We start from the raw sequence: 13,308 nt of genomic DNA, 5'->3' as shown, positions 1-13,308 counted from the left end.
TCGGGGTGGGCAAGATCTTGCACCACACTCGCTAATCGGTTGGCTATAATTTTGGCCATAATTTTTACATCTGCCGTCAGCAGCGAAATGGGCCTGTAGGACTCTGCTAACCTCGGGTCTCTACCTTCCTTAAGGATGAGCACTACCACAGCCTCCCTCATGGACAACGGCAGTGCACCACACTCCAAAGCTTCCTCGAAGACTGCCTTTAGTCTAAGTGCTACCATTTTAACCAACTGTTCATAGATCTCACCCGGGAGTCCATCTGCCCCCGGGGCCCTATTATTTGTCAGACATTATAGCTGTTTCAATCTCCTCCTGTGTTACAGGCTCTTCCAGTCTCCTCCTGTCACTCTGCAATCCCAGGGAGTCCCGCCGCCACAAAAAACCCTTCCATTTCTGCTGATGAGGCACTTAACTCAGAAGTATATAGTTGCTCATAAAATCGTCTAAAATCTTCCAGTATATCCTCCGTATCCACCACCTCCATCCCCTCTTCCGTCTTCAGTTTGTATGCAAATGAGGAGTCCCTCTGTGCTGCCACCACTCATCGTAGAATTGTGCCTTCTGGAAAGATCTTTTGCTCTACTCTCTTTATAGTTTGTTAACTCCCTCCTGAGCTGCCTTGAGCCTGTTTTAACGCTCAACTGATGGGTTCACTATCAGTTCCCTTTCCACCCTTTATAAAGCCTCCATCACAGCCCTGTCTTCCGATCTAGTTTTAGACTTACATCTAGAAATTTCTCAAAACAGAAGACCCCTCAAAATATGCCTTCATGGCATCCCACCCACTCCCCTGTCCAGACCTCCCCTTGTCTTTTTAATAAACAGCTCCAGAGGTTTATAGTCCAAGATCACTCTCGGAAGATATTGCACCCCACAAATCAATTGTGCCAACCATTCATTACTTAGCGCCAAATCAATTCGCGAGAGAGATCCATAAGTAGTAGAGTAGCAGAAGTAACACACCACATCCCCATTCCTTACCCTCCATAGGTCTACCATTCCAAGCTCTTTCACATAGTTCCCAAATGATGTCAATTTCCGGCCTTTTCCTATTCCCTTTTTATGCCTATCCCATCCCTCATATTATTAAAATCACCAATAATTAATAACGGTAGTCCCACAAACCTTTTGTACAAATATATCACCTCCTGGATCTTCCTCCCCGATTACGGAGGTGGTATGTACATGGCCACTATACATAGCAATTGTTCATAAATTTTACAGATTACAAAAACGTATTGGCCTTCACTGTTGACATGGTTTTTATTTCCTCAAAGGGTGTGCATGCTCCCATCAACAACGAGACCCCCCCTGGCATATGAGTACATGGAGTGATATGCCCTCCCGATCCAACTTCTCTTCAACACCTCCACCTTCTCCTTAATCAAATGTGTCTCTTGAAAGCATATCACGTCCGGTCCCTCCTTCCTAATATAGTCCATAATCGCAGTTCTTCATGATCCATCAGACAATCCCCTCACATTCCAATTAAGAATTTTAATCTCATCACCCACCATACTGTATTTCCCTATGCGTATACATTCCCAATCCTGTAGTGGACAATACTTCTCCCAAGAACCCCCTAGAACCAACCCATAGCGTGAAGGGCCTCCCCCTCCACCCCACTGTTGATGAACATAACAAACCATTACCAAAGCCTCCCAATATGTTTCTCCCCTCTAAGCTAGTGAGTGGGTAACTCTATACCTAGCAAACTCACAAACGTTAACTCAAAACTGTGAATAACTTTCAATTCCTCCATTTCTCCTCTGCTTATATGTGCTAATGTCTACAGTCCCTCCATTGTCCATAATAACTAGAACGCAGGATAAAAAAAACTCTATATAACAGAACCATCCATCTTTCCTCCTGCACAAGTATACGGCCCACCAAGTCTCTCAGCGTGTCTTCTCACTTCTCCCTTCCTTTACTAGCTCTAATCCTTTTCTCGGTCAAGTACAGCCACTTGGTGGCCTCCTCCGGAGTTGGAAAAAAATGAGCAGATCCAAGGGCCACAACCCTGAGTTTAGCAGGATACAAAGAAGAGTACGCCAGTTCCAGATATCTCTTCACCTTTTCTTCACCCCACCATACCGAGTTCTTTGTCTCTGAACCTCAGCCGAGTAGTCGGGGTATATGGACACTGTTTGGTACTTAATACTCATATCCTTAGCCATTCTTGCCTTCCATAGGATAATGTCTCTATCCCTATAGTTAAGGATCCTGGCCAGGATGGTATGGGGGGAGGAATCCGGAGGGAGGGGCCTCATTTGGACGCAGTGTGCTCTTTCCACTGCAAACAGCTTGGTCAGCTATTATCAGCACCAATTGTATTGCGGAGCCAGTCCTCAACAAATGCTGTAGGATCAGTCCCTTCTGCCTTTTCAGGGATGCCCACCAACCGCACATTATTCCACCTGGAGAGGTTTTCTAAATTGTCATTTTTATCAGCCAGTATGGCACACCGCTGCATGCATTGAGTGTGGGATATCGGCAGCTTAGAAAGTTGGTCCTCCAGTGTGCTCACTCTTTGTTCCACCACCCGCACTCTGGTATCAGCCTTGTTAATGGCTGCCTTCATATTGCTCATTTCCTCCTTTATACCGTACCGTCCACTCTCTTTGTAAGGGTAGTTAGTGCAGTTTTTCAAAATTTAACCAGATCATATGTCTCTCATTGTGGGCTCCCCTACTAAGGGGCTCCTCAGAAGTCTCCTGCATCACGTTTTCCCGCTCCAGCCTTCTCTCCTCTCCCTCTGGCCAATCCTGTGCTGCACAGTCCTCCAGATCCTCTCCATCCAGTTTCTCCCCGGTCTCCTCCTCACCCCCTTCGGACACCTCCTGTGCTGCTCCGTCCACCCATGCAAATCTTTCAAGTTTAGCAGCAATTTCAAGCCGCTTTATGTATGCTGCATTAGCTGCACCGGATTTCTCCACTTCCTCCACACTGTTGGTGCCATCATGGACCTGGCTCCCCGTTCCCTCTGCTTTTTTCTCACCATTGCTGCAGTCCTCAATTATACCGTACGTCAGAGTCGGTTCCTGCAATCTTCTGCAACTGGTATAGGGCAGTACTGGTACTCTGGAGGCACTTTTAACCAGATACAATCAGGATTACAACAGAGGAGTCCTGAAAGCTGTCTGCTCACATGGAGTGTTAGCCCACGCCCCCGGCAGCGCTGACTTTGGTCTTGATAAAACACAGTGGACCTACACCAGCAGATGACATGGCTCCCCAAACCATCACTGATTGTGGAGACTTCACACTAGACCTCCAGCAGCTTGGATTGTGGCCTCCACTCTTCCTCCAGACTCTGGGACCTTGATTTCCAAATGAAATACACAATTTACTTTCATCTGAACACAACACCTTGGACCCCTGACAACAGTCCGGTTCTTTTCCTCCTTGGTCCAGGTGAGACGCTTCTGGCGTTGTCTATTGGTCATGAGTGGCTGACACAAGGAATGTGACACTTGTAGCCCATGTCCTGGAGACGTCTGTGTGTGGTGAAGCAATGACTCCAGCAGCAGTCCGCTCCTTGTGAATCTCACCCACATTATTGAATGGCCTTTTCTTAATCCTTTCCAGACTGCGGTTATCCCGGTTGCTTGTGCACCTTTTTCTACCACACTTTTTCCTTCCACTCAATTTCCCATTAATCTCCTTGGATACAGCACTGTGTGAACAGCCGGCTTCTTACCAATGACCTTTTGTGGCTTCCCCTCCTTGTGGAGTGTGTCAATGACGCCTTCTGGACATCTGTCAGGTCAGCAGTCTTCTCCATGATTGTGGAGCTACTGAAACAGACTAAGGGACCTTTTTAAACGCTTAGGAGCCTTTGCAGGTGTTGTATGTTAATTGTTCTAATTTACTGAGGTAATGACTTTTGGGTTTTCATTGGCTGTAAGCCATAATCATCAACATAAGATTTTATCCATTATAAGTTTTTGCTTAAAACATACAACTCTGCCCTTCACCTCTCCAAACAAACCTATTTCAACACCCTCATCACCTCCCTGTCCAATAACCTGAAAACTCTCTGACACATTTCACTCCCTACTCAACCCAAGAGAGCAGGCCCCAACCACGGATATCCACGCTGACAATCTGGCCAATTATTTCAAAGAAAAAAATGACCATATCTGACAGGAAATGATCTCCCAATCCCCTCATACCATGCACTGTCCTCCCTCCCCACTGCATCTAGCTCACTCTCTGACTTTACTTCTTCTGTGACTGGTTCAATCAGGCTCCTTGCTTCTTCTTGTCCAACCACTTGCACCAGTGACCCCATTCCGTCACATCTCCTCCAGTCCCTTTCCCCGGCTGTCACCACTCATCTCACAAAAATTTTCAACCTTTCTCTCTCTTCTGGTATATTTGCCTCCACATTTAAGCATGCCATCATACATCCATTACTTAAAAAACCATCCCTCGACCAAAACTGTGCGCTAACTATAGACCTGTGTCTAATCTTCTCTTCATCTCTAAGCTCCTGGAACGCCTGGTCCACTCCCATCTTACCTGCTATCTCTCAGATAACTCTCTTCTCGACCCTCTACAATCCGGTTTCTGCTTTTTACACTCTACCGAAGCTGCCCTCTCTAAAGTCTCCAATGATCTACTAACAGCTAAATCTAATGGTCACTACTCCATGCTAATTCTCTTGGATCTCTCCGCAGCATTCGACACTGGATCATCAGCTCCTCCTCACTATGCTCCGCTCCATCGGCCTCAAGGACACCGTTCTCTCCTGGTTCTCCTCCTATCTCTCTGACCACTCCTTCACTGTATATTTTTCTGGTTCCTCCTCCTCTCACCTTCCCGTTACTGTTGCGGTTCCTCAAGGATCGGTCCTAGGCCCCCTCCTCTTCTCTTTGTATACTGCCCCTATTGGTCAATCAGTAGATTTGGGTTCCAGTACCATCTCTATGCTGATGACACCCAATTATACACATCGTCTCCTGACATCACACCTGCAGTATTAAAAAACACCAGTGATTGTCTTACCGCTGTCTCCAACATCATGCTTTCCCTCTAACTGAAAATGAACCCGTCAAAAACTGAACTCGTGTTCTCTCCCTCTACTAACCGACTTATGCCTGACATTGCCATTTCTGCGTGTGGTTCCACCATTACTCCCCAGCAACATGCCCACTATCCTGGGGTCAACTTGATTGCGGCCGGGTGTCAGCTGACTATCACAGCTGACATCCGGCACTATGTGCCAGGAGCAGTCACAGATCGCTCCTGGCACATTAACCCCCGGCACACTGCGCTCAAACAGGATCGCAGCGTTCCGGCGGCATAGGGAAGCACCACGCAGGGAGGGGGCTCCCTGCGTGCTTCGCTGAGACCCTCAGAGCAACACGATGTGATCGCGTTGCTCTGAGCAAGTCCTCCGTCCTCCTCCCTGCAGACCCCGGATACAAGATGGCCGCGGGGGGCCTTAAGCATACTGCAGGGAGGTGGCTTGCAAGCGTCTGCTGAGGGCAGGTGAAGTCAAGCCTCCTGCAGTGCCTGTCAGATCGCTGATCTGACACAGTGCATTGCAAAGTGTCGGATCAGCGATCTGACACTTTACCATTATGTCCCCACCTGAGACAAAGTAAAAAAACAAACAAACAAAAAAAAAACCTAAATAAAACAAAAACTGTTCCAATAAATACATTTCTTTATGTAAATAAAAAGAAAACAATAAAAGTACACATATTTAGTATCGCCGCGTCCGTAACGACCCGACCTATAAAACTATCCCACTAGTTAACCCCTTCAGTGAACACCATAACAAAATTTGAAAAAAAAAATCAAAAAAACAATGATTTATCATCATACCGCCGAACAAAAGGTGGAATAACACGCGATCAAAAAGACAAATACAAATAACCATGGTACTGCCGAAAGCGTCATCTTGTCCCGCAAAAAACAAGCCGCCATACAGCATTATCAGCAAAAAAATAAAAAAGTTATAGTCCTCAGAATAAAGCGATGCATAAATAATTAATTTTTATATAAAATAGTTTTTATCGTATAAAAGCGCCAAAACATAAAAAAATGATATAATTGAGGTATCGCTGTAATCGTACTGACCCAACGAATAAAACTGCTTTATCAATTTTACCAAACGCGGAATAAATGCCCCCCCCCAAAAGAAATTCATGAATAGCTGGTTTTTGGTCATTCTGCCTAACAAAAATCGGAATAAAAAGCGATCAAAAAATGTCACGTGCCCGAAAATGTTACCAATAAAAACGTCAACTCGTCCCACAAAAAGGACAATATCTGCAGTTTGTATGTTCTCCCCGTGTTTGCGTGGGTTTCCTCCGGGTTCTCCGGTTTCCTCCCACATTCCTGAGACATACTGATAGGGAATTTAGATTGTGAGACCCAACGGGGACAACGCCAATAATGTCTGTAAAGCGTTGCGGAATTATTGGCGCTATATAAATGAGTAAAAATAAGTAAATAAAAATGTTATACACCGGGGGGGGGGGGAACTGGGCTCGAAGTTATACACGAGAGGGAAACGGGGCTGGACGTTATATACTGGGGGGCAACGGGTCTGGATGTTATACACCAATGGGGACTGAAGTAGAAGCCAGAATGCAATGATTAATGCGGGCGGCCCAATACTCTTCTCCATATAGTGAATCTATCCATATTACAATATTGCCCATGAATGACAAGCTGACAGGGGATATAATCCGTGTATGGTAAAGGCCGCCAGCACAGGGCAGTATTTTGTCTCAATGTTTATATGTTCATTGACCCAACATGATTATCAGATAACGAAAACTCTAAAGGCCCCTTCTCACATAGCGAGATCGCTGCTGAGTCACTAGTTTTGTGACGCAACAGCGACCTCAGTAGCGATCTCGCTATGTGTGACACGTATCAGTGATCAGGCCCCTGCTGCGAGATCGCTGGTCGTGTCGGAATGGCCTGGACCTTTTTTTGGTCGTTGAGGTCCCGCTGACATCGCTGAATCGGTGTGTGTGACACCGATCCAGCGATGTCTTCACTGGTAACCAGGGTAAACATCGGGTTACTAAGCGCAGGGCCGCGCTTAGTAACCCGATGTTTACCCTGGTTACCAGCGTAAATGTGAAAAAAAAACAAACAGTACATACTCACCATCTGATGTCCGTCAGGTCCCTTGCCGTCCGCTTCCTGCTCTCACTGACTGCCGGCCGTACAGTGAGAAGTGAGAGCACAGCAGTGACGTCACCGCTGCGCTCTGCTCTCACTGTACGGCCGGCAGTCAGTCAGAGCAGGAAGTAGACGGCAAGGGACCTGACGGACACCGAAAGGCGAGTATGTAGTGTTTGTTTTTTTTGGTAACCAGGGTAAACATCGGGTTACTAAGCGCGGCCCTGCGCTTAGTAACCCGATGTTTACCCTGGTTACCTGGGTGCTGCAGGGGGACTTCGGCATCGTTGAAGACAGTTTCAACGATGCCGAAGTCGTTCCCCTGATCGTTGGTCGCTGGAGAGAGCTGTCTGTGTGACAGCTCCCCAGCGACCACACAGCGACTTACCAACGATCACGGCCAGCTCGTATCGCTATGTGAGACGGGGCCTTAAGGGTATGTGCACACGTCAGGATTTCTTGCAGAAATTTCCTGAAGAAAACCGGAAATTTTCTGCAAGAAATCCGCATTTTTTTTTTTTTTGCGTTTTTTTTCCCGTTTTTTTTTTAGCATTTTGCAAGCGAAATTAGCTTGCATAATGCTAAAGTTTTCCAAGCGATCTATAGCATCGCTTGGAAAACTGACTGACAGGTTAGGCTACTTTCACACTAGCGTCGGGAAAGACCCGTCGCTGTGCGTCGGGCCGACGTTCCCGACGCTAGCGTGGTCTCCGCCGCACAACGGGGGCAGCGGATGTATTTTTCCAACGCATCCGCTGCCCCATTGTGAGGTGCGGGGAAGTGCGGGGAGGTGGGGGCGGAGTTCCGGCCGCGCATGCGCGGTCGGAAAAAGCGGACCGTCGGGAGCAAAAAACGTTACATGTAAGGTTTTTTTCTCCCGACGGTCCGCTAACACATGCCCAAGCGTCGCAAAACGGACGCGACGTTTGGCAATGCGTCGCAAATGCGTCGTTAATGCGTCGCTAATGTTAGTCTATGACGAAAAAACGTATCCAGCAAGAACTTTTGTTGGATGCGTATTTTCAGCAAAACGACGCATTTGCGACGTATTGCAGTTAACGCTAGTGTGAAAGTAGCCTTAGTCACACTTGTCAAACATACTGTTTGACAACTTTTTACTATAGATGCTGCTTATGCAGCATCAATAGTAAAAGATAGAATGTTTAAAAATAATAAAAAAAAAATGGTTATACTCACCTGCAAACAGCTGATCTCAGCGGCGTCCGTTCCTATAGATGCTGTGTGTGTGCAGGACCTTCGATGACGTCCCGGTCACATGAGCGGTCACGCGACCAATCACAAGACCGCGACGTCATCGCAGGTCCTTCACCACACCATCTATAGGAACGGAAGCGGTAGCATGCAGCGGTGAGAGGCGGGAAGACTGCGGGGGCCATCGAAGGTGAGTATATCATTATTTTTTATTTTAATTATTTTTTTTTAACAATTATATGGTGCCCAGTCCGTGGAGGAGAGTCTCCTCTCCTCCACCCTGGGTACCAACCGCACATAATCTGCTTACTTCCCGCATGGTGGGCACAGCCCCGTGCGGGAAGTAAGCAGATCAATGCATTCCTAGGTGTGCGGAATCCCCGCAATTCCGCAAATTTAATGAACATGTTGCTTTTTTTTACGCGATGCGATTTTTTCGCGGGAAAAAATGCAACATTTGCACAAGAAATGCGGAATACACTGTAAATATAAGGAGGCATATGTAAGCGTTTTTTCCGCGTTTTTATCACGTTTTTATAGCGAAAAAACGCGAAAAAAACGCGAAAAATACTGAATGTGTGCACATGGCCTAAATGTGGCCACCACAGTTGTTTGTAGATACAAGCTCGTAATCCCTGTTATGATTAAGCAATTTTCCACCCGCGGCACAGAGGAGGGACTAAACATTTGTCATGTACTTTCACCTACCTGGTGTCCTCCACTTGCCTCCGAATGAGACCTGTGTTCTGGTCCTCCTACATCCAAGATGGCCTCCATAGTGGCAGAGGGACGACAGCCTGACCCACACCTCCATAGCACGGCACTTACTGACTTACCACAGGGCTCTTCTTGCCACTGGGCGACCGGCCTGGATGTAGAGGGACCAGAACATCGGCCTCAGTGTAGGAGGCCGTGGGAGGCAAACAGAGGGGACCGGTAGGACAACTCTACATGTGACATGTGTCGTCACTCGTCAGCACCAGGCAGAGGCTGCTACATCACCAGGATTTATAGGACGGGGAGATTCATAACCTGTAACACAAGCTCAGTCATTTATATGGCAGCACGGGACTTGTGGAAAAAAAATATGGATGGAAAGGATGGAAGTAATATTAACAAAGGTAAAGGAAAACTAAATCTGTGCTTCCTAAATCATTAAGAAGAGGTGTGAAGGCGGCCCCGTTATTCATCGGTGCACCGCCGGACTCTACAGGAGCAGCCGCGCCATCACCGGACACTTCTGCTGTGATGTGAATAGCGGATAAAGCTTCACTACAAAGGAGACCCCACACAATGGTCATCATCACATGACGGTCATCATCACACACCTGTGGAAACATCTCCCGGAATCTTCTCCTTCCCGTCACTCACACACGGCTGATCCCCCCTCGTCATCGCTTCTTCTTCTGTCTCATCCTTCACTATATTCTTAGTCGGATCTTCCTCCTGATATATCAGATGTAACAATCAGCACAATACAAGAAACCACCAAAATCTGTGACATCTATGACCTCGATCAGAAATGTCCCCCCATATACAGATCCGGTACAGGGCTCAGCACCGTCTACCTGATGATCCTCCGGGACATCATGATTCTCCTCTGGAGAGTCCTGGGGACACAGAAGACGGGGACATCTCTCTGGTGGATTTCTCCTCCTGGATCCATCTGTAAAAAACACAGTGATTTAACAGATTGTGTGACGTGATGATGAGAGGAAGTAGTAGTAGGTGACCACAGAACAGACATGACAGTCTCCCCTCCTCACCCTGCTGATCGGCCCATATTGCGATCGCCTCTTGTGCTCCATGTATAACCTCAACCTTAATATCAATCAGATCTTCACCCTAAAAAGAAAAATGTAAGATGAGCTCAGGTCCCATCACTTCATGGTCAGATGTTGTGGAGGCTTCAGTGTCATCTACCTGATGATCCTCCGGGATGTTGTGATTCTCCTCCGGACAGTCCTGGGGATACAGAGGACGGGAACATCTCTCTGGTGGATTTCTTCTCCTAGGTCCATCTGTGGAGACACAGACTGAATACATCACCTGACGTGTATCTGTCAATACAGTGGTGTGAAAAAGTGTTTGCCCTGTCTCTGTTATTCTTTTGAATGTTTGTCACACAAATGTTTCCGTTCACCAAACAAATGTAAATATTGCACAAAGATAACACAAGTAACCACAAAATGCAGTCTATAAGTGAAGGTCTTATTAAGGGAAAAAGAAATCCAAACCTACAGGGCCCTGTGTGAAAAAGTGATTGCCCCCTAAACCTAATAACTGGTTGGCCCCCCTTAGCAGCAACAACTACAATCAAGTGTTTACGATAACTGGCAGTGAGACTTTTACGACGCTCTGGAGGAATTATGGCCACTCATCTTTGCAAAATTGTTGTAATTCAGCCAGAATGGATTGTTTCAGAGCATGAGCCGCCTTTTTAAAGGTCATGCCACAGCATCTCAATCGGATTAAGGTCAGGACTTTGACTAGGCCACCCCAAAGTCTTAATTTTGTTCTTCTAAAGCCACTCAGAGGTGGACTTGCTGGTGTATTTTGGATCATTGTCCTGCTGCATAACCAAAGTGGCCTCCAGCTTGAGATCACAAACAGATGGCCGGTCATTACCCTTCAGGATTTTTTGGTAGGCAGCAAAATTCATCATTCCATTTATCACGACAAGTCTTCCAGGTCCTGAAGCAGCAAAACAGCCCCAGAATATATCAGTACCACCACCATATTTTACTATTGGTATGATGTTACTTTTCTGAAATACTGTGTTACTTCTACGCCAGATGTAATGGGACATACATCTTCCAAAAAGTTCAACTTTTGTCTCGTCAGTCCACAAAGTATTCTCCCAAAATTATTTAAACTCATCAAGAGGTTTTCTGGCAAAACTGAGACGAGCCTTTATGTTCCGATCACTCAGCAGTGACTTTCGTCTTGGAACTCTGCCATGCAGCCCATTCTCTTTCTTATAGTGGAGTCATATACACTGGCCTTAACTGATGCAAGTGAGGCCTGCAGTTCTTTGCATGGTGTTGTGGGTTTTTTTGTGACCTCATAGAGGGGTCAATGCTGTATTCTTTGGGTAATGTTGGTCTGCAGGCCACTACTGGGAAGGTTCACCACTGTTTCATGGTTTCTCCATTTGTGGATAACTACTCTCACTGTGGTTTCAAATGGAGTCCCAAAGCTGTAGAAATGGCTTATAACCTTTTCTAGCCTGATCTCAATCACTTCGTTTCTCATTTGTTCATGAATTTCTTTGCATCATGGCATAATGTTTAGCTTTTGAGGATCTTTGGGTTCTATTTAAGTTATTTCTTGATTGAGAACAGGTGTGGCAGAAATGATGACTGGGTGTGGGTAGGGAAATTGCACTTTGCTTCCCAAAGATATAATAAACCACAGTTAATTTATGTTTTAGGGTATGTGCACACGTTGCAGATTTGCCTGTGGAATTATCTGTGCAGATTCTGCATCTCTTGGCAGAAAACGCAGGTAAAAATCCACATGGATTTGAGGCGTTTTTGATGCGGATTTTCATGAGTTTTTTTCCCATGCGGATTTGTATGTGTTTTTGTAGGCTAAATAAAGATCTATTATTTAACAAAAAAAGAAAAAGAATTGTGATGTCATTTCTTGTCCAACCTCTTCATTTACATACTTAATTGAAGAATAATTTTTACACACACAGATAGATAGATATATCTACGGTATAGATAGAAAATAGATAGATCTATAGACCGATAGATAGAGATGATAGATTTATAGAAAGATAATAGATATAGATAAATACCAAGCCCAATATTTAGCAATAAACATAATAAAATGGTACATAAAGAGTTAAAGAGACACACACACAAAATCTGCGTTAGGCCGGGGTCACACTTGTGTGAAACTCGCACGAGTCTCGCACCTCAGTACCCGGCTCTGCTGCCCGCACTCGGACCGGAGCATCCAGCTGCTTAGAAATACATGCAGCCACACACTCTGGTCCCAGTACCGGGTATTGAGGTGCGAGACTCGTGCGAGTTTCTCGCAAGTGTGATCCCGGTCTTAAACGCAATATCTATTTAATTTACAAGAAAATATGAAAAAAAAATGGCGTGGGCTCCCGCACAATTTTCTGTGCCAGAGAGGGAAAACCAGCGACTGGGGGCCAATGTTTATAGCCTAGGAAGGGGTTAATACCCATGGATCTTCCTAGGCTATGAATATCAGCCCGCAGCTGTATTTTTAGCCTTTACTGGCTATTAAAATAGGGGGACCCCCCAAAAAATGATGTGGGGTCCCCCTATAATTAATAGACAGAAAAGGCTACGTAGACAGCTGCGGGCTGATATTCATAGCCTAGGAAGGGCCCATGGATATTGGCCCCCCCCGGCTACAAACACCAGCTCACAGCCGCCCCAGAAATGGAGCATCTCTAAGGCCGGTTTCACACGTCAGTGGCTCCGGTACGTGAGGTGACAGTTTCCTCACGTACCGGAGCCACTGACACATGTAGACACATTGAAATCAATGCATCTGTGCAGATGTCATTGATTTTTTGTGGACCGTGTCTCCGTGTGCCAAACACGGAGACATGTCAGTGTTCGTGGGAGCGCACGTATTACACGGACCCATTAAAGTCAATGGGTCCGTGTAAAACACGTACCGCACACGGATGTTTTCCGTGTGCAGTCCGTGTGCCGTGCAGGAGACAGCGCTACAGCAAGCGCTGTCCCCCCCACATGGTGCTGAAGCCTCCATTCATATCTTCTCTGCAGCAGCGTTTGCTGTAGAGAAGATATGGATAATCCTTTTTTTTTGTGTTTCTCGTGTTTAACATAAAAGACCCATGTCCCCACCCCCCTCCCACCCCCTGTGCGCCCGCCCGCTGTTATTAAAATACTCACCTGCCTCCCTCGCAGTGTCCTGTCCTGGCCGCAG

At 46.3% G+C, this 13,308-nt stretch overlaps 1 protein-coding gene across 3 annotated transcripts in view; it reads right to left on the bottom strand.

Moving 5' to 3' along the window:
• LOC143793538 (uncharacterized) overlaps positions 1 to 13,308 on the bottom strand; it is a 379,060-nt gene that overhangs the window by 20,118 nt on the left and 345,634 nt on the right. Inside the window, exons 5-8 of one of the 3 annotated variants that reach the window (XM_077280591.1) lie at positions 10,291 to 10,388; positions 10,134 to 10,212; positions 9,936 to 10,033; positions 9,696 to 9,813 (exon numbers count right to left, since the gene is read on the bottom strand). In XM_077280591.1, coding sequence (XP_077136706.1) covers positions 9,696 to 9,813; positions 9,936 to 10,033; positions 10,134 to 10,212; positions 10,291 to 10,388 — 393 coding nt within the window. The remainder of the gene's footprint in view (positions 1 to 9,695; positions 9,814 to 9,935; positions 10,034 to 10,133; positions 10,213 to 10,290; positions 10,389 to 13,308) is intronic. The other 2 variants (XM_077280592.1, XM_077280595.1) reach the window with 2 other exon arrangements.

Source organism: Ranitomeya variabilis, chromosome 1, assembly GCF_051348905.1.
Source record: "Ranitomeya variabilis isolate aRanVar5 chromosome 1, aRanVar5.hap1, whole genome shotgun sequence".
NCBI classification, from domain to species: Eukaryota; Metazoa; Chordata; class Amphibia; order Anura; family Dendrobatidae; genus Ranitomeya; species Ranitomeya variabilis.
Note: the sequence above shows the minus strand (reverse complement) of the source record. Positions and strands in the feature narration are given on the sequence as shown.